At 49.9% G+C, this 19,049-nt stretch overlaps 5 protein-coding genes across 5 annotated transcripts; 2 read left to right on the plus strand and 3 right to left on the minus strand.

The window, feature by feature from the left end:
* Nucleotides 1-1,186: 1,186 nt before the first annotated feature.
* Nucleotides 1,187-1,758, plus strand: K460DRAFT_273511 (uncharacterized protein; the record flags this gene model as incomplete). Its single annotated transcript, XM_040927884.1, has 2 exons — nt 1,187-1,464; nt 1,527-1,758. 2 exons carry the CDS (start codon nt 1,187-1,189, stop codon nt 1,756-1,758), a joined length of 510 nt encoding a protein of 169 aa, XP_040793476.1.
* Nucleotides 1,759-1,937: 179 nt separating this feature from the next.
* K460DRAFT_328285 (uncharacterized protein) lies at nt 1,938-5,134 on the minus strand (the record flags this gene model as incomplete). Its single annotated transcript, XM_040930699.1, has 4 exons — nt 1,938-2,849; nt 3,352-3,666; nt 3,739-3,911; nt 4,090-5,134. 4 exons carry the CDS (start codon nt 5,132-5,134, stop codon nt 1,938-1,940), a joined length of 2,445 nt encoding a protein of 814 aa, XP_040793477.1.
* Nucleotides 5,135-5,571: 437 nt separating this feature from the next.
* On the plus strand, nt 5,572-6,930 carry K460DRAFT_361669 (uncharacterized protein). Its single transcript, XM_040932503.1, has one exon. It carries the CDS (start codon nt 5,624-5,626, stop codon nt 6,785-6,787), a length of 1,164 nt encoding a protein of 387 aa, XP_040793478.1. The 5' UTR covers nt 5,572-5,623; the 3' UTR covers nt 6,788-6,930.
* A 1,128-nt stretch (nt 6,931-8,058) lies between these two features.
* Nucleotides 8,059-10,469, minus strand: K460DRAFT_23871 (uncharacterized protein). Its single transcript, XM_040927301.1, has 2 exons — nt 9,521-10,469; nt 8,059-9,457 (listed from the first exon to the last, which is right to left on the minus strand). Exons 1-2 carry the CDS (start codon nt 10,164-10,166, stop codon nt 8,361-8,363), a joined length of 1,743 nt encoding a protein of 580 aa, XP_040793479.1. The 5' UTR covers nt 10,167-10,469; the 3' UTR covers nt 8,059-8,360.
* Nucleotides 10,470-16,056: 5,587 nt separating this feature from the next.
* Nucleotides 16,057-17,964, minus strand: K460DRAFT_373032 (putative pantothenate transporter liz1; the record flags this gene model as incomplete). The annotated part of the gene is made up of 7 exons (XM_040934551.1): nt 16,057-16,076; nt 16,185-16,400; nt 16,482-16,791; nt 16,850-17,077; nt 17,136-17,236; nt 17,292-17,426; nt 17,481-17,964. The coding sequence occupies 7 exons, from the start codon at nt 17,962-17,964 to the stop codon at nt 16,057-16,059; spliced, it is 1,494 nt and encodes a 497-aa protein (XP_040793480.1).
* Between the last annotated feature and the right edge of the window lie 1,085 nt (nt 17,965-19,049).

Raw genomic sequence — 19,049 nt, forward strand, 5'->3', positions numbered from 1 at the left:
GCGACTGCTCGCATCCACGTCTCACGACTGCAGTGGGCTCAGCCAGATACAGAAGCTCGGAGCAAGGCCATATAAGACTCGAGACTCCGAATCATGAGAGGCCGAAGATGTGCGACGTCAAGAACATGATTCAGTTGAAGTGGGCCCTTGGCAAAAAGTCGAACCGGTCCTCCGAAACTTTGACAGGCCAACACCGACCACCGATCTAAGACTAGCCTCGAATCAACGGCGCCCGACAGGTCCAACAGAAGAAATATTGGCATCAATCTACAAGCGTGGAAGAATACAGCCCAACAACTGGAACTTACACTACAGCTGAGGCTTGTGACACCCCATACAGATCACCCGCCTGTCCTCCGCGTCCCCACATCTCCAGCTGGCTCCACAGCAGGCTCAACGCTCCGGGAATTGTTACACGGACTTGGTAATATCCCACATCGCACATCAGACTCAGCCTATGAGGCAGGAATATCAGGAATCGCAAGGGTCTCGAGGAAGCGGAGGGTAACACTACTGTCCGTGTGCTCGGAACCTCTACACCGCTTTACGCAATTGATTGCAAGCTCATAAACCCCATAAACCTGGATAGATGATCTTCAGGAACCACTCTATACCCAAAACACCTACACCGTGGGTTTCTCATCAACGAGACCACACGTGGTTCTTGCTAGATTAAGCTAGATTTTACCCTTTGCCGTCCACATCAACGGTCTGCACGTGAGCCTCGAAAACAGGAACATCGAGCCGCATCCCCTTCGAGTCCATTTTTGCGGAATCTACCGTTACTAGGCGTTTATCGTCTTCACCCTCATCAAGTGCAGTCGCGCCGAGTCTTTCCTATTGTCTCTTTCACAATAAAGCATGCGACGAGCTCTCACATCGATCACTACCACAGTACCGGATCACGAACCGGGAGCCTTAGCACTTTGACGGCACGCTACCTACCTTTGCGGGACACCGTCACTATCACAAGGACGTAATTCGAACGCGCACGTACCCTTCTCCGCATCCGCACACGGAAGCCTACATCACCATCGCCATCCTACAGCCGACGGAGCATCACTTAGCCTACCTACCTTCAACAGCCGTTGCGCGTCTCATTCCCGCAACTGATACCTGCGCCTACATACCTTTGCACAGTTATATACCCACCATGGCCATCACTATGCCTCCACGGCAAGTCAAAATGCCTTCCGCTTCACCAGCCATCACTGCAATCGCCCTTCTCACCGTAAGTTCACACGAAAAGGCAATGCTTCACGATATCTACGAACTCCTCGACAAACTCTTTGTGCGCAATAGGAACCAGCACCGCCGCTCCCACTGGTGGAAGGGCCTCCACGCATTCCGGAAGCAGACCGGCCTTCTCCTTCAAGAGATGGAGGGCAAGAAGAGTGAGCGTGAGGGGAAACTTGAAGCGAGACTGCAGTATTGGGATGAGAAGTGCATCCATCAGTGGTATTAGTAAGTTTGCATCATTACTTTATTGCACGGGCGAAAAAGCTAATTATTTGAAGCCAGTTCAGTCAATTGGTTGCCGTGGGCCCGTTTGCAATGCTAGGCTTAGTCATGATGGCTTCTGTCGCTCGAGTCTGCCGCATTACTGGCATCACAGCCGTCTATGAAGAGATCGCTTCCGGGGATGTTCAAGGCGTCCTGAGCGCGAGTGATGAGTTAGCTTTAGCCGCTGAGTTTGGTAACGTCCTAGATGCTGAAGAGGACTGGGATGAGGGCGTTGTAATAGCGAGAGACGAGTAGGAATTATGGGTGGTTGAACGACTTGAAGCATGTATATCATATCTAGAGCGCAGGGTCCGGCGTGGCGTTATTCAGGGTTTTCAATGCACGACTTTTACGACCTCATGGGTATCTGAAACTACCAAATGCCTTTCATACCCATCTGTTCGACCATGCATTGCAATTGAGGGCTTACAACCTTAATTATCTTCCTCACCGACATAAACCACACCCTCGTGCATCTTCCCTGCAACCCACTCTGCAGCTAACCTTCCTGTCTCCTCGCCGAATTCCTTCTCCCGCTTCGCAGGTTTGACATGCATACCATGATCTGCACCCTTCACAATGATAAGCTTCGACTCCACCTTCATCCTGCCTCGCACAGACTCTAGTAGATCGAGCGGACACATCGCATCCCTATCACCAATGACGAAGAGCACCTCGACATTTGCGGTAAGAGAGAGCAGAATTTCATCTCTGATATCGTCCTTGGGACCTTTAAGCGGGTACGAAACAAGAATGAGTTGAACGCTGGTGCTCCCACTTCCTGCCTTCTCCTTTTTCAGATACTCGGTTGCGGCCATGACAGCTGCGCGCGCCCCCATACTCCTTCCCCCGAGCACCAATTCGCCTTGACTGCGTTCGAGGTGCTCTAGACATGCGTGGAATCCTTTGACGCGGGAGGCGAGATTCATCGAGCCTTGGAATGCGAGGATGGGCACGGCAGTGGAGAAGCCGGCACAGAAGTTTACAACAGCTGGGGCGTAGAGTGTGCCGCCTGCGCCGTGGGTGAAGATTAGAGTTTGAGGAGAAGGATCGTTTGAGTTCGGAGAGGCGTAATTATGGCATTGGATGGGATTCTTGACCGCGTCGGAGGTGATGGTGAGCACTGTGACATTGGACGACGTTCCTTCCGATTTCACACTGTCTTGCGCCGTAGCTACTTTGACCTTGCTTTTTAGAGCGGATGATTTTGCACCCTTATTTTTCTCATGTTTGGTTGCTACAGAGCTACGCCCTGTTTTCTCGGCCTTGGGTCCTGCTTGGGAGGACTTGGATGGGGCACTCTCCGCAAGTGATGGGTCTGACCTTGTCGATGACCGAGTGACCCGCTTATTAGGTCCTGCTGGTGCAGACACTGGGTCGGCAGCTTTGCGTCGTTTAGGCGGCATCTTCCCTAACGTCCTGGGCACTTTATCTGCGCGCTCTAAGGGCGGGTCGAGGGCTGGGTTTATCGTGGGGCAGTGAGCAGAGAAGGTCCAAGGACACGATTATAGCGTGATTGACACAAACCTATCAATTCTATCTCGCTGTAGAGCTGTGTTGCGTCTAGTGTAATATTGTGGTGGTTGTATGATGTGTTGGTGAGCTAACGACGCCAACGAATGGGAGTCGACCTCTAGTTCCCCAGCCACCCTCCAACCTCCCCTCCATTGCTTATTCTCCTCCCCACCCTTTTTACTATTGGAAATTTCATAGCAGGCAAGGCAGGGTTCAAAAGGCTTCAAAACTCCGAACTGAAATGTTCCTTCGCGTGCTTATTGCATGCTTCCGTAGGTTTGCCTACCATATCCCTCTGTCCTTCGCTTTCTGGCGTCGCGATTTCCGTAGCACGCTTTCCCCTGTCCTATTTGGGTACGTCTTCAAAATCTTGCTCCAAGAATCTCCATTATCTCTCATGCGTCGAAGTCTCTCCTCTTCTGCGGGTGTCCATGGTGTATTCGTCCGAGGACTTTTAGCTTTTGGCTCAGATTCCGAGAGATCTTCTTCAATGCCTTCCCGTAAATTGCCTTTTGAGGCTTGTGGTATAGCCTCTTGCGAACTCTCGGTGTGAAAATCGAAATGGTCCGTGGTGGCAACGGACTGTGCTTCTGGCTGATAATCGATGCTGGAACTGAGATCCACATTAGAACCAACAAAAGCTTTTTTCTGATCGTCACATTGCCCACGCAATAATCTCTCTAGTTCTCGTGCTTTTTGTTTAGAGAGTAAATATATGACCTCGGATATCGAAACTGGTAGCCTGGCCGCTGCGACTTGCATTGTTTGCGTGATGTCATGCAGTATATCCCTCAATGGTATCATATAGACGTGTCCAAATACATCATCGGCAACAATCTGGCCGTACACGGTGATCGTTCTGTCTGAAGAAGGGGACCCTGGAGGTGAGACAACTTGACCTTGATAATCAAAGTCCGTATCGTAAGGGTTGTCGTAGGGATTGTCGTGGATGTTTGTTCCATCTGATGTGACCCAGGTCCCAGAACAACCGTCTGGTAGATTTGCCGCACCATATATCATAGCTAGATTTGTCAGCTTTAGTTTTGGGTGGACAGATTCAAAAGGTATTACCTGATTGAAGTGTTAAAGTGTGAGCCCAGACAAATCTGTGCCCATGCGGAAGAATAACCATGGTAGGAGATTTTGACAGTAAGCACTTATGGCTGGCCTCGTGGTTGAAGCCAATCAGTAATTCTCGCTCTTTTCCTGCGGTCCCAAGCTCTATTTTCTCATTCACATCATGGGCGTTATCGTCTGAGAACCCGTACGCCTCTATTCCTTCAATTAACCCCCAATCCCTATCACGAGCCTGGCGCGAGAACGAGTAATCTGATAAACGGCCTATATCCATCCAGGTGGGGTCTTCCTCATGCTGCCTGACTTCACGAATTGACGTCTTCTCTGGAGAGCTTCTTTCCTGTTCAGATTCACTGTCGTCTGCGGAGGATTCGGAGCCGTCCCAGGACCCTGCACCAGCTCCCCGCCAACTGTGATCAGCCTCGGCAATCAGATGGCCCGCTGTCAATCCGTATATTGACAGTGTGCCATCAGATTCGCTGACCACAATATATCCCCCCATTGTAGCATAGCGAGTAACTCCACAATGATCCGTCTTGATCTGCGGCGACCATAACCTCTTTTCATCTTCTTTCAATCGAGCGCAAGCTATTCTGACTTGGTCGGGCTGCTCAGCGCATTTTGGCCGAGGTGGATGACCTAGGACTGTCACTCGGAAGCGCTCTTGTCCAGGCTCATCAGGCTGACAAAGACGCCGCGCTAGCTCTTGTTGAAAGAACTTCTCTGCCCTTTTTTGGACTTTATCTGGACACAGTACGACAATCCAGGGCGAAACAGAGTTCTCATCATATCCAAGAGACATCAATCTGATGGACGTGGGTCGATATTCCTTGCGACTTTTCCGAAGGTAGGCAGCCAAAGGCTCAGCAAGCCGTTCTAGAACATCATGAAAGCGCTTGTGGGTCTTATCGCTTAAGGTCCTTTCAAAAATCTGCATTCCGTTAATCGTACGAAGACGGGTCGGGTGTGGGTTGCTTGACGGAGGAGTAATCTGTGAAGACTCTGCACCTCCGGCACTGGTTGAATCTGGGCATTCCATCGATTTAAGGCGACTTCCTAGGCTGGCTGGTGTACTTTCATAGCCTGTCTCCATCATACGGTGATCGAGCGGTAACTGAGAGTGTGTCTGAGTATTTATTGAAGTGTCCATGGTACCACAATAGAAGTAGTTGGTTGGGATAGATGGGAGTCGGAAGCGTTGGTGGTCGAGGAGCAATCATGGACTGTCCAGCGCAAATAAGTCTGTATTTGGGTTGGGAACCGGTGAGCTGCGCAGGGTAAAATCGCACAAGGCTCAGCTGGGTGGGTTCAGCCTAGCTTCCTCCACGAGTATTGGTGACCGACACGGGATAAACTTAGAGAGGGGTACATTATGCAGCCGTGGCGCCCAATAAAGTCTCTTTGAATATTTTGCTCGGGTTTGCACAGCCTCGCGAAGACAGGAGATGCATATGAGAGCCTTCTCTGCCGCAAACTGTAAGCCAAGTCAACAATTCCAAAACACCCGTTAATTGCGAGTCAAATTTCAATGACGGACCAAATCCACCTCTTTCCTTTGAAAAACGTTACGAACGTAGATCTACAAAATTTAAGCCAATGTCTGTGGAGGTGGCAGTTGTGCGGCGATTGCTCTGGAGAGCCGGTTTGTGCGAAAGCCACCTGCCATTGGAGCCGAGCAAAACGTCAACAAGCGACTTGGACCCGATACAAAGATTTGACAGCAGCCTACGTACCAGAGTTATTCACTAGACAGGCGGCTTTGAACACTCATGCGGACCTGTTGAAAATCATGCGGCTCATTAACGAGAGGCCTGATGACGCACGAGAGCACCTCGTCCAGCGACACTTTGTGTGCCCTGAAATCGATACAGAAAACATTCCAGCAGTATCGGATCAGTACAGGGCAATGGATTTAGCAGCCAGCATCCTATTCTCTGTCAACTGCGGCATGTCGCGCGAACATGCAGATCTGCTCGAAGACGGAATTTCAACGTTGCAGTGGCGAAACAATCTTTCAGCAACAGAGTTTCTTAGAGAAGCGTTTCCGAAAACACTCCAGCAAGCATTTGAATCCGAGAAAGAACATCCTGAGTGGTCTACGATAACGCCCGATCTGAGTGCCAAGCAACTACGAAAGCTCACGGGGCTTCAGATGGAACCAACATGCGACCTTCGAAGTCATCTAGTATTAGATCACGAGAAACGGGTAGTACGTGTCTTCCACTGCACTGCAATGCTGAAAGAAAACCTGTCAGCGTCCCGAAGCGATTCCAACGACTGTGTCCTGCCACGACAACTCATCCTCGAAGTTCTTCATACAATCAATAATGTTTTGTTCCCGTCCGATCGCGAATCCCAGGCTCTTCTCTCGTCTCTGGTCTCAAAACATGGTTTCGACGAGGATCTTCTCAGGTACGAATCGATGGTGCTCGGACATGAGGACAGTGTTGAATCCACGTATGCATACTTCGGCGTTCGCCTTGCGGAGCTTTATGATGAGTTGCAAAACCCCTCACCTCGGACGCGATTGGAAAGCTGGTTCGAGCGCAAGAGCGGCGCAAGATACATGCTGATGGCAACAATGATTGGAGTCTTTATTGCGATCGTCATCGGCATTCTAGGCCTAGGTGTCTCTACATTTCAGGCTTGGGTATCGTACCAACAATGGAAACACCCCATAAAGGAAGAATGATACACGGTGTCGCGATTCTGTACGGACAACAACACCGATGATCTTGAAGACAAAGTATGTTTTCAGACCTTTTTTTTCCCGTCACACTGGTAGGCAACCGAGGTTCGCACACGAAGTAGACGAATGTGCATCAGATTATGCAGAATCAGCTTTGGCGATGGCCCGCGCATGGGGATGGATGGAGAGAAAACAGGTTTCGTACTCCTTCTGTCGGGTATAGCTGCCAAGGGTTAGGCGGTGTAAGCATGCATCGCTCTGCAGTATCGAAAACAGGTCATGCTAACTTAAGATTCGTCATCTGGCCTGAATTCTCGTTCAAGATACGTACCTACCCTCCTACATCTGCAGTAGATTGCGGGGCATGCAAACCTCTGGATGTTAGCACACGCCAGCATAGCATCCTAGACCTATATCAGGCCAGTGATATTATACCAAAGCAACCTCCAGCCAGATCTGTCGTAGTCGCGCACCAGAATTTAACCCACCGGGTTATCTCATACCCTCACCGCAACATTCGACACTTATGTCGACCTCTGACCGAATGAAAATGCATACTGCCTCACCCTCATACTTCGGCCTTTTGCCTCTCCCTCTTAACTATAGTAACTGGCCCGCCTGCTAAATACGAAGGTTAATCGCCACAGTAGATTTTCGGGGTAACTAACCCGATCAAGCCCCGAAGCTACACCGATAACGTGACTCGTGCCTGATGCATACACCAACCCCTACGCCACGCCACCTGGCGCATCCATCCAAGACACCGGGCCGCGTATGCGTACTTCTCCACATAGCAGTCTTATTGGGCGAAGGAGGTTACCGAGGCGCATAACGGGCCGACTCGGGAGGCTGTGAACGGATGATGCGGGCGTGCGGCGCAGTCGGGTTCGATTTGTAAACTCGGGAGAGCCGAAGGATCAGATGCTGATGTGGAATAGTACCGTCGGCCCGGGTGTTGCCGCGAGTGGCCATGAAATGTGAGTTTAAAATAGGAAAAGGCTGGGAGCGAGGGGGAAAGGGCGAATCGGAACGATATTGTGACAAGAGAGGCCGACGTTATGATAATAAATCGATGCTTGGTTGTCCTGTAGTGACGCTACGCTGACGCAATAATGCACAAAAATGTGCGAAAAAACCCTGTTGGAAACGTAAAAACATATAGGTGATTATATTTGTACAGTGGGTATTTGGTTGAAACGACATGCAGGCAACAGGGAATGCAGGAACAGCTTAGTGCGACAAGGTACCATAGATACTCGTGTAGTAGAACACCAACGCGCTTTTAACTAGAGTATAAACGTAGAGAAAAGATGCAGGTTTGTGTACAAGGCGCAAATTAAAGACTGGATCGCAAAGACGCCAGCAACACCAAAAATGCGGGGCAGAAGCAATGCCTGAGATGTACGAAGAAATTGGTTGTGTAAAAAAAGTGCCACCTTCGCCAAAAGAGATCCAAGTTAAGGGGTATCGCGTTTGGAATCATTTCGTAAACTAATTCGTATATGGTTGTGTATCATCTTCCGAGCTCCGAGTGATTTGTGTTGATCTTGTCGCTAATGTGCGTTCGATGTAACGACTATAAAGCTTGATAGCCATGCTGTGAACTAGGTGCATGCTGCTGTTCCGGCACATACTTTGCGTCCGTCACATAATAAGATTGAGGATAGGGGGCTGCGGGGTACTGCGGCTGAGTGTAGGCCTGGGAAGGCACGGATGCTGATGATGCGTCGTACTGCGGAGCGGAAATCTGGCTAGGCTGCTGAGACAAAGGCGAATTCTTCGAGACTGGAACGTGTATATCAAAAGTTGCAGCTTGCGGAATGGTATGCTGGTCAGGCTGAGAAGACTGATGATGAAGGGGAGGCTGGTACTGAGAATTGGGTGCCTGTTGGGCATATGGAGCTTTCGGACCAGGCTGTGGTTGATCGAAAGAATAATGACTGTTGGGTTGCGACTGAGGCGTATACCGCTGTGGTGGAGCAACTGGGGCTGAAAATGGTGGACTCGAATCTAGCAGAGGAGGAAAGTGCAGAGGTGAGGGCGATGGAGCATACTGCTGAGTTGGAGGTAGCTGAGGCGCGTAAGTTTGGGGAGGAGGTTGCTGTGAATGATACTGCTGTCCTGGCTGTGGAGTCGGGTATTGAGCACTAGCCGACTGAGAAGAGACATATTGCTGTGGACTGTGGTGGTTCGGTGTATACTGCGATGCCTGAGGTCCGTGCCAGTAATCTGGTACGTGCAGGTGAAGTGGAGTATGGGTTTGGATCACTGTGTGACCTGCTAGTGCTTGTGTCACAGCTCCAATGACATGGTGCGGCGAATGACTCGGTTGAATATGGTGCGGATAGGCTGCGACGAGCGGCATGTCCTTGCTTTCTTCATCCTCGAGACTGACCTTCCAACCACGAAGAAGCTCCGGTCTGGGTTGAATATCGGCTAACCTCGGATCCTGAAACGGACGCTTGAGCTTTCCACTGACGAGATCTTCGAGGCTGTAATAAGAGATTACGTGGTGGTGTGTTCCCTGGTATTTGACAGATATAGTCTTCTTCATCAGACCGCCTTCCTTGAACTCGTAGCTGTCGATGAGGGATCCGCAGAAACTTCGCTGTTGATCCGGAGTTAGGCTTTGCGCGAAGTTGGCATACACCTTGTTCATTGAATCTGCATCACCTGAAGCCGAGCCGTCAAACGAGGGGTTCTCGTACTCATCATCGGAGTTGTAGAGAGCCTCACCAGTCTTGCGCTTTCGTTTTGTACCGCAAGAGGGATTTAGAGCTGTTCTCTTTTCTTCGGGTTTCAGGGCTCGCACGAGCTGACGATATATGAGACAGTTGTTCATGACCCGACTTGGCGACCAGTGAACTGCGTCAGTCCAACGCTTGATACCAGAGGCGTTCTCCTCATAGACCAAGACGGTTCCAGAAGTGAGCATCTCTGCCCGTTCTTTGTCGTGAGGTCTACGGCTGATGTGGCTTAGACGTCCTTGCAGTGAAGCCTCCACAACGGTCATGGCATCTGTTGTTGTTTCGAGAAACCCCCGCCATGTCGGTTTGAAAGCGGGCTGCGCCTTGACTATATTTCCCGCTACTTTTGATCTCGCGGGCGGGGGTGTGTTGGTCCCAGTGGCTAGAGAATGAGAGGTTGTAGTCGGTTGATGAGAAGGTAGACCGCGTGGTGGCTGTTGTACTTGTGATGTAAAGTTGCCATACATGGACGGGTCAAACGGATTCGCGTAAGATGGGTGTTGTGATGTCGAATGTTGCGGCCAATTCCACATATCCGTTTCACCGTAACCTTCCGCCTTTTGGACCCCAGCTAGAGATACATCATGCCCGAAGGACGGCATCGTCAATGTCGATGCCCTGATACCTTGCAACATGAGGAGAGTGGGTGCCTGGCCGTTTCAGTTGCGTGTTCAGGATGCGGTCCAGAGTGATGGTAATATTGATTTGCTGGGTGCCGTTCAAACGCCTGGAGTAGCCGAGACCATATAAAATAAATATTCCAAGATAAGAAGACCCAAGACCGGTGGATTGGCGAAACGAGATGAATCGCTCAGGATCAATATGCGTTTGATAAATTGAGCGGTGGCCAAAGAGTAGAATGTGACTGCCGATGATAGAACAACTGAGCCGAAACGTTGGTCTGTTGATGTTGGGAGGCGGGCCAGGTGTGCTGACGTTGCAGGCTTCGCCTGCCCAACTCGAGTTTGCGATCTCGCTTAACCGGTGAATTATAAGTTGGTATTCGCTCTTGGAGGAGTCGTTGGACAATATGGCGACAATTGCAAGAGCAGTCCTCCACGGTGGAGGGGTAGCAGCAACTGTTTGACGCAGAACAAGCTACGTGCAAGTACTGGGGTGCAAACTGCGGATTTGAGGTAGCTCGGGGACGTGGTGTACCAGAGTGAGGTTCAAGGAACGAAGCAAGAGTATAACTGGAACAAGACGATTAATACCGCATCGGCGACTTGTGAAGCGACAAGGATGTTAGGTAGCCGGGTCCCTGGAACGATAACAGGGAGAGGAGGTAATAGTAGTAGTTATAACAACAACGGGATCAGTCGAACAGACATAGACCTGCCCTCGACGCCGATGCGCGCTACTTGGCAGCTCGAAGATGATTGGCGACGCCTGGTAGCAAGTCAGGCTGCGGGCAGGTGGAGAGTAAAGGAAATATCAAGCACAACTGCGACAGAACATGAAGAGGGCTTGTCCTAGTGAGGTGCTGGGGGAGGAATTGCAACTCTTCTGCGACCTCGAGACGCTACGGTCAATGTTGGCGGCTTGGAGGGGCTTTTCCTGCTTCGGCTGGCGGGCAGTTGATGGCTACAGTAGCGCAGCGATCGCCCCTGTTAGGAGCGTGTGCTAGGCTTTTGGGGGGCCATGAGGAGGCCCTGCTGGGGTTGTGTGTCTTTAACCCCGTCTCTGCCAGTTCGCGGCTTCTGGCCCATGAGACGATCAACACACGGACAAGAAAAGCTTCCTGCACGCTCTCCACTGCCCGCCCACCGCGGCACCATGCCTGTCCGCTAGTTCCCATGACTCCACTGCTGCCAGGGCCCTGACGTTAGAGCAGCATGTTCCTGAACGGCGTGCCGCGTGGTGAAGCAGCACTCTGAAACCTTGGGGCTTCCCACAAGGCTCTGACCTCAGGCACAGCCGTTTAGGTGCATAGAGGAGAAATGGGGACATGACCAGTGCCGAGGATAGTGGTGGCTGCTCCGTCTGGCGTCCGTCCAGCCCCGAGGTCGGATCAGGAGGGGAGATATGCAGAAGGCCAAGACGTGGACACAGGCCGGAACAGAGCACGGCGCAAATATCCAGCATGGCGAGCTGGGATGCGATTCTGCTTGCGGGCAAGCGTTGCTACTCCTCAGCACCAGTGGCCAAGGTCAGCACATACTGGGACTAAAAATCGCGGAGTCGGGATGATGCGCTATGTTTCACACGTCTCGCGTCTGGCTTCCCGGCCTTGTCGACGGCCTTGCCCATCTCTGCGCGGAGGCGCACACTCCGCACACCAGCAACCGCAGGCCGTCAAACAGTGAGGAAACTTTCCAAGATGCGGTAGTGAGGCGGAGCGGCTGCAGTCCGCATTCCATGGTGTTTGCTCTGCCGACCGTCCGATGTCACGACGTTTTGCGAGTCGCAGCCAAATGCGGACTAGCGTCTCATGGTGCACGTCCACAGCCTCTGCCCCTATCCTGGGGCGAATCATGCACGCCCATCACACATCGTCAACAAGTTTGGCAGCGTTCGGCCATTGCAAAGCCTTCCGTCGCCCGCGCCCTAGGATTTGCGGCACCATTTCTAGAAGCCAGGTGATCCTGGCGGAATCGGTGGGGTCTACCGACGGCGCCCACTAGTTAGTTTAGCTGCTCGACCCGACCAGACTCTCGTGGTCACTGGGACGTGTATGCTGGCGCAGCAAAACTCGAGGCAAATTGACGCGGGGCTGCGAGCTGCGCAGCTGATGCGTGATAAGCAGCCTGTCCCGGTGCAGCTGGGGCAATTGGACTGCCTGCATGGCTACTGCAGGAGGCAAGTTGGTAACCTCATGCCGGCATCCTTGCCATCGGGGGACAGGGATCGAGCTGGAGGCCTCTGACCACAGTATGCCGGCGTGCCCTGGTGCATCCAAATTGCTCTTCAACGCCAAACGGATGAGGCTCAGACTCACTAACTGCTCGGGAGCCCATGCAAAAGCAATAATGATCTGCCACATGCCGTCACAGGAGAACCTATGAGTTTGGGTCGCCTACCAGGATGATTGGATCTCCCGGAAGGCTACACGACTCGTGGTTTCTAACCACAAGACGTACCGTGCTTGATCCTTTTCGGCTGAGCTACTCTCTTCATCTGGTTAGGCCCAACCTCTACTCATGGGCTTTCGTCCAGCATTAGCCTGTTCACACAGGATTGCCGAGCACGGCCCCAGCATCTATCAGTCTACTGCCCGTCTAAAGCTCAAAACAGTGAGCTTTTGATGCACATCATGCTTGAAGACGAATTTCAAGATAAATGTCAACAAAATTCTTGGACTACAGGTGTGCCACGTGGTCAATTTGATCTGACAGAGGCCCAACAAATATATTCACACGCGTCTATCCTCGGGAACCGCGTTTCCGAGGAACACTATCAACCAGTCAGTTCACTTTCCTCCTTGGGAAATCAGGTCACAACGTGGCTTGGTGTAAGACTCACACATTCAATCACAGCTACGATTGAGTCAATCGGGGTGGTTTCTATTGCGTCTTCTAAATCCCTTTCTGTTTTCCAGCAACGGTCCAGCATCAGCGATCCGTAGGCATCATACATGTGCAATTGAATACCGCTTCACATCGCAATATCTGAATATTGCTCATTACACCGCTGTTGATATCTTGGTATGTACCCTTGTCCCACCACGTTTCGTGGCGCAAAATGACGTCCTGATAGGCTGCCATTCATCTCATTTCGACTGGTCTGTTCATATTACACGATATCAGAGTCAGTTCTACCGCCTCCTCGGGTTTCTTCCAAGCCGCGCTATGGTAGTATATGATCCACAGTGTCACAAGCACGTTCAGTCGTCTCTTTCGATGTGTCTCAACTAATCTTCGGTCTTTTGACTAGTTATTAGACTGTTTCAAAATCATCTGCGGAATAGGACCTCTATCACGGGTGCTAATTAATGCGGAATCAGTCGAAAAAGCAGGACTTGGTCATGTGAAGAGATGCCCACACTTTCGCAGCCATCATGCTCACATAATTCTAGGGTATTAGGTTCTAGGGTCTCGATCCTTCGAATGACACGGAGTTTTCCGTTTCTTTGGCGCCCGGTAACGATTAGGTCCCGCTGGTCCTTGCGAATGCAAAATTGAGTTATGTACAATTGCATCAGCCCCTTATACCGGGTTGCAAAGGCGACGTTCAGGTCGGGAGCGACCCCACTAACCGCCATTTCAAAGAAAGGGTGAAGCCTCGGGCCGCTCACATGTAGCTCGAGCGTGAACTTCCGGACGCCACGCGAAGTTGAGGGGTGGCAACCTAGCCCTGTCGTCCATTTTGAACAATTGTACTGACATTGTTACACAAGGTTTTCTCTCCTGGGTCTCTGTAATGTTGCAGATTTGTTCATTATGCTGGGGATATTGAGCACGAGCTCGGGTCACTCATCCGCGTCTACCCGGATAAGCAGAAACCTCCAAATAATTTTGCATTATAAGATTACAAATTTTGCAGTACGCGACAGTTTCACATCATCTGAACTATCCGCTTTTTCTCCTCGTTGGTTATCACAACACATTTTGGTTCGTACCTATCGGACCTGTGTTAAAATTCGCGACTGGCTAGCCAGATTGTCCCACAAACGGCGGCACGCACGCCTTCGCGGATTGGCACAAGGAGGCAGATATATCCAAACTTTATTGTCAATATCACACCTAGGCTCTACCCGATGCCTGGTACACTAATTACTAGTGTTGTAGAAGATCTTTTCAAGATTGCCGTGAATCTCCCTCTCCCTAACGCCCCGCACGGGCATATGTACTATCGATTCTGGACTTAGGCATGTGCCATGCTATTCAACAATGGTCCAAGTCTCAACGTCACCAGACCGAAGATCACGAAAGCAGGTGACTTAGGATGCAGTAGCCTTTGTATCAGCTTATGCACGGCCTAGTTCATATATCACTCTGTGGGCCCGTGATATAGAGAAGGTGAAGAGACTTCTCCTACCACCCCTGGCCATTGATTCGTTTCACTAATTACTTCAGTTTCTGGCTCGATCATTCCAATGCTGCGCATATTGTGGAACGCCGATCTTGTAGACACTCACGTATAAGCAGGACTGGCGCCAGTCCGAACCACAGGGCTGGAGCGCGCATGCAAAAATCAGCTCACAGTCGCACCAAAATGTCTTGCAGTGACATTAATGCTCGACTCGCGCGATTGGCACATGAAGGCATCGCTAGCGGATGACCGCATTGGCTTCAATGCAAGGTGTCCACAGAAGATGCTGAATGTAAGCTGCCAGTAATGTTGACGCACGTTCTACGTCTGTCGATAATACAATAGCGCCTGGGCAACTTGAATAGTACCAGTAGTGAAGACCGGAGATTCCGGCAATAGGTATCATTCATTGAAGCTGCGATGTCCATTCATGTACCTGCAACGTCTGCAGATCACCGGCAACGTGCAGGCGAAAGTGTGATCACAATTGCTACAGAACTCCTAATGAGTAGCTTTCAAGCGAAGTTCTATAATTTACCGTACTAGTCGTGCAAATTCAATCCTTTCAAGCACGAACCTATCTATTCTAACTAGACTTGTATCTCCTGTGACAGTAAAGGCACGCCAGCATTAGAGACCTAAGTTATAGTTTTACAAGTCGCTAGTACAGCTCGATCAACATGATCGAGTAAGATTTGCAGAACCTCATAGTGTTAAATTACAGTCAAGACATTGCCTTTCCTTCCCAATTTTCGTGCAAGACTAGTTCCATGGTACGCACTCGCTCTATTGAACATCATTATGAGCTTAATGATCCCTTGCGGCTAGTCAAAGTAAGATCTGTAGATCATCGCCATGCGGAAATAGCGGGAATACTTGCAAGGCAAGCTAGAAATACGAACCATGCTATCGATAGCAATGATGAACGAAGAGAGACACAAGAAACCCCGCTTGACCGAGGTAAAGGGCGTGTCCCCTAGATATCTAGAATGGTCAAAGGGATCATCTAGGAGAGGCCGTTGGAATGCTGAAGCCGTTACGTCTTACGAAAAGTGCTATGAATTCTACAATATTTCTTCTCTCGTGCAGCTCATATACGGGAGTTGCTACCCAGTCCTCAGACGCGAGTGGCAGGGGGGAAGAAAAAAGGTGTAATGCTCAGAGAGCTCTCTGCAAACCGTAAAAGCAGTATTGCAACACAAAGTGGTAGGGGTAGAGACCTCAGGTCACCTAAGTTACGCGCTATGTTAGATACTTGTAACGCTGGACAATGTACCATGCATGTTCCATGCTATCGTCTTCGGTTAGAGTTTTATGTATTTGTGTTCAGGCTTTCATTACACATTGAGGCTTCGATATAAAAATCACTTGGGTAATATAGCGAGACAGACTCATAAGGAGAGTAAGAACTGTCCTATTTATGTTAGAAGAAACGATTTATGACTTTCAGCCGTTCGGAGCTGGAAAGATAGTATCGTAAGAACTGAGAGTGGTTGCTCTGATATTGTAAGGGTGTTGAATCAGTAGAAACATTCTGAGCTTCAATATATACGTTTAAAATACTTCCCCTCTTACTAGAGTAACAAGCTAGTAGATTGTTGGCATATAGGGGAAGTGGTGTCTCGTATCTCAAACGGGCGGCCCTGACGCCTCTACTTTCTCCGGCTGGAGAGCAAACACACCGACAGATAAGCCCTTCTCATTGCCTTGACCACTTGTTGTCTCTGGATCGGGCGAGCTCGGCGTAGCTGGAACTTGGTTCTTGCGCTTCTTGGCCAGCTTCTCTCTATGGGCGAGAAGGGCGATGATAGTAAAGACGAGAATGTTGATGCCTGCTATTACGGCTGCGGCTCGGTTGCCATGGGTAACGTAAGGCTGGTGAACTTGCTGGAACCAGACTAATGGGATCCAAGCTATGAAAGTATCTATATGTAGCGTGGTTAGGGACCTTGTACTGACCATGATCTCAGAATACTAACATTGGAGAGTGTTCATCGCAGCTGCGGTGAAAGCTCGCTGCTCGGCATTGTCGGAGATAAGTTCAGCCATCCATGCCATTGTCAATGGTACCATAGATCCTCCGATTGATGATACAATATACAATGGCGCTCGGTGCGAGAAAGGACCCATGACCGGTGTCACTGCAAGCAAGGTGAAGACAACGATTGCAATCATGTTGGAGAATAAAATGATAGGCCATCGCCGGCCTCTCAATGGCCCGTCAGAGATCCAAACACATGTCAATGAATACACTGCCGTGAAAGCGTTACCGAGAGTTGGGTATTCGTTCTGTCAATCAGCATTAGATTCTGTCATGCGTTAGGAAGAAAACGGGGAAACAACTTACGATCTGGGCGACGGTATATACTAGAGGCTTGCCCTTCTTATTATGTGCTTTGAGCCAAAATACAAACGCCGTAAAGGGTTGGGATCCAAATGGTTGCATCATGAAGATGAGTGTGAAAAGAAGGGTTTTCCAGCTTGTTAGAAAGCCCAGAATGGTCTTTACAGTATACGGGGTGCCTTCAGGTTTGCGACCGGCTCTTGCCATTCTCTCTTTGGCAATTTGAATATCCTAAATATGTGTCAGATTATTGTCTTTTTCGCTCCTCACGTAGAACATAAGCACTTACACGCTCACTGAAGATCCAGTTGGGTTTGGCGGTTCCTGGAGTGTCGGGTAGGAAGAAGTAGGCTAAAACGGCAATAGGCAAGGATATGACCCCATTGATGACTGAAACATGACCGTTAACAACGACGTAATACAGTTTCGGGGAGCGGTCTCGTACCAAACAACCATCTCCATCCAGCCAGGCCTGCATGGCCATTGAGACCATTGTAAATACCAGCTTGCAAGAAGCCACTGAAGATTGGTGCAATTGATACAGCTGACTGGAGGATACCGTTTCGTTTTCCAAGCTCACCTATCGGAATGGGTTAGTAACATTGTCTTCAATGGTGAGACGATAGTAACGTACGTTTATTGTACCAAGACCCAAGCACGTAGTATAGAGCAGGCCAGTAACCCGCTTCAAAGAGCCCGACTATGAAGCGGAGTCCTAGCAGCGCACGATAGGACTTAGCACCAGCCAGCGCGAAGGTGAAAATCGTCCAGCCAATTTCTTGAAAGGGGATCCAGATGTGTGCAGGGACACGAGTCAAGATGATGTTGGATGGCCACTGCCCAATAATGTAGCCAACAGTCCAGGAGACGATGATGTAGTTGTACTGGTTACCATAGAGGTTGAGGTCTTCCTTCATTCCCGATACAAAAGCATTAGTGATGTTGGAAGTGTCGATCCATTTGATCAGCATTCCAAGAGTTCCGAATGTCAACAGAGTAGCGTCCAGCTTAAAGAGAAATCTTCTTTCCTCTTTAGATACGTCGGCTGAGTCCCACAGCCATCCGCGCCAGTTGTGGGAGGGCGTTGAGGACGCGATCGATGGGGCTTTGTTAGCCATGGTGGGTTAATGAGAATACACAATCCTTTCGTTAAAGTGTGCAAGAACAACGATAAGATTGATAGATAGAGATACGGAGACAAAGCTAGAGATATAGATACCATGACTCACATCCGAACTTGACCTTTATCGCTCGCTCAATTAACTTGTTAGCATAGGCAGCTTCTTCGCTTCCTGGAGTTCGCACAAGGTACATTCGCAAGAGGTGGCTGGCATTTCGAATAAGCATTTATCGGGGTTCGCTCGGTTCTAGAACTTGGAGGGTGGCCAATCCAGCTGATTTTCCAAGTGTAAATGGCTGTTATGGCGCCATATGAGGCAGAATGAGGGCAGTGATAACCGCATATTTAGCGACGAGTCGCATATTCGAAAGATAAGAGAGTAAAGAACGAGGTGATGATTGGACCCATTTTGATTGTTCAGCAGACGTGAAAAAGGCCAGATGTGTTCCATGGGATTGACCAACTTTGGATGCCAATGACGTGATATCGTATAGACCTCCTGCACGACAGTTCAGCATTCCTCGCTCAGCTGATTGTTGGCCTCTGTCTATGCAGACTAAATCGTCTCTGCTTGGAAGTGTATAAACCTTACTTTGAAGATCAGATTATGATGTTGCCAAGTGAGAGCACAAAGATGTAAGGTAGAATGCGGAGAGCTTGAATTACCTATAGTTCCTTCCCCGCTCAAGCCCCGCAATCCAATCCGAACTTCAACCGATGTTGTACTAAGATTGAGCAAGTATCTATTTACACCTGCTATTGGTTTTCTTTCAACGAAAAACGCGCCGTTTTGGTACCTTAAGAGGATTTCGTCCGGTAAAGCTAACTGGTCTGCTGATGGTTCTTGTGTCGATCGCTCGACCCGCGACGTTTCAATCATATCTTAAAGATCATAATAATCATGACCTATTTTAGCCTATAATTTCCCTCAAGAGATGGCCATTGCTGGGGATCCTCAAACTCAAGGTCGGCCTCACTCATGGCTTGTCTCGACCGAACCTGGAAGACTCGATGTGTTATCCGGCATCTGCGCACTCAAAGTACCTTTACAGAACTAGCGATAGCTCAACTAGGGCGTAGGCG

This window comes from Cucurbitaria berberidis (assembly GCF_010015615.1).
Source record: "Cucurbitaria berberidis CBS 394.84 unplaced genomic scaffold K460scaffold_1, whole genome shotgun sequence".
NCBI classification, from domain to species: domain Eukaryota; kingdom Fungi; phylum Ascomycota; class Dothideomycetes; order Pleosporales; family Cucurbitariaceae; genus Cucurbitaria; species Cucurbitaria berberidis.

Coding starts and splice junctions, on each gene's coding strand:
- K460DRAFT_361669 (XM_040932503.1), top strand. CDS start 5,624: ATGACGGACCAAATCCACCTCTTTCCTTTGAAAAACGTTACGAACGTA.
- K460DRAFT_23871 (XM_040927301.1), bottom strand. CDS start 10,166: ATGTTGCAAGGTATCAGGGCATCGACATTGACGATGCCGTCCTTCGGG. Junction 9,458..9,520: donor AAAACGAAAGCGCAAGACTG/GTGAGGCTCTCT, acceptor GCTCGGCTTCAG/GTGATGCAGATTCAATGAAC.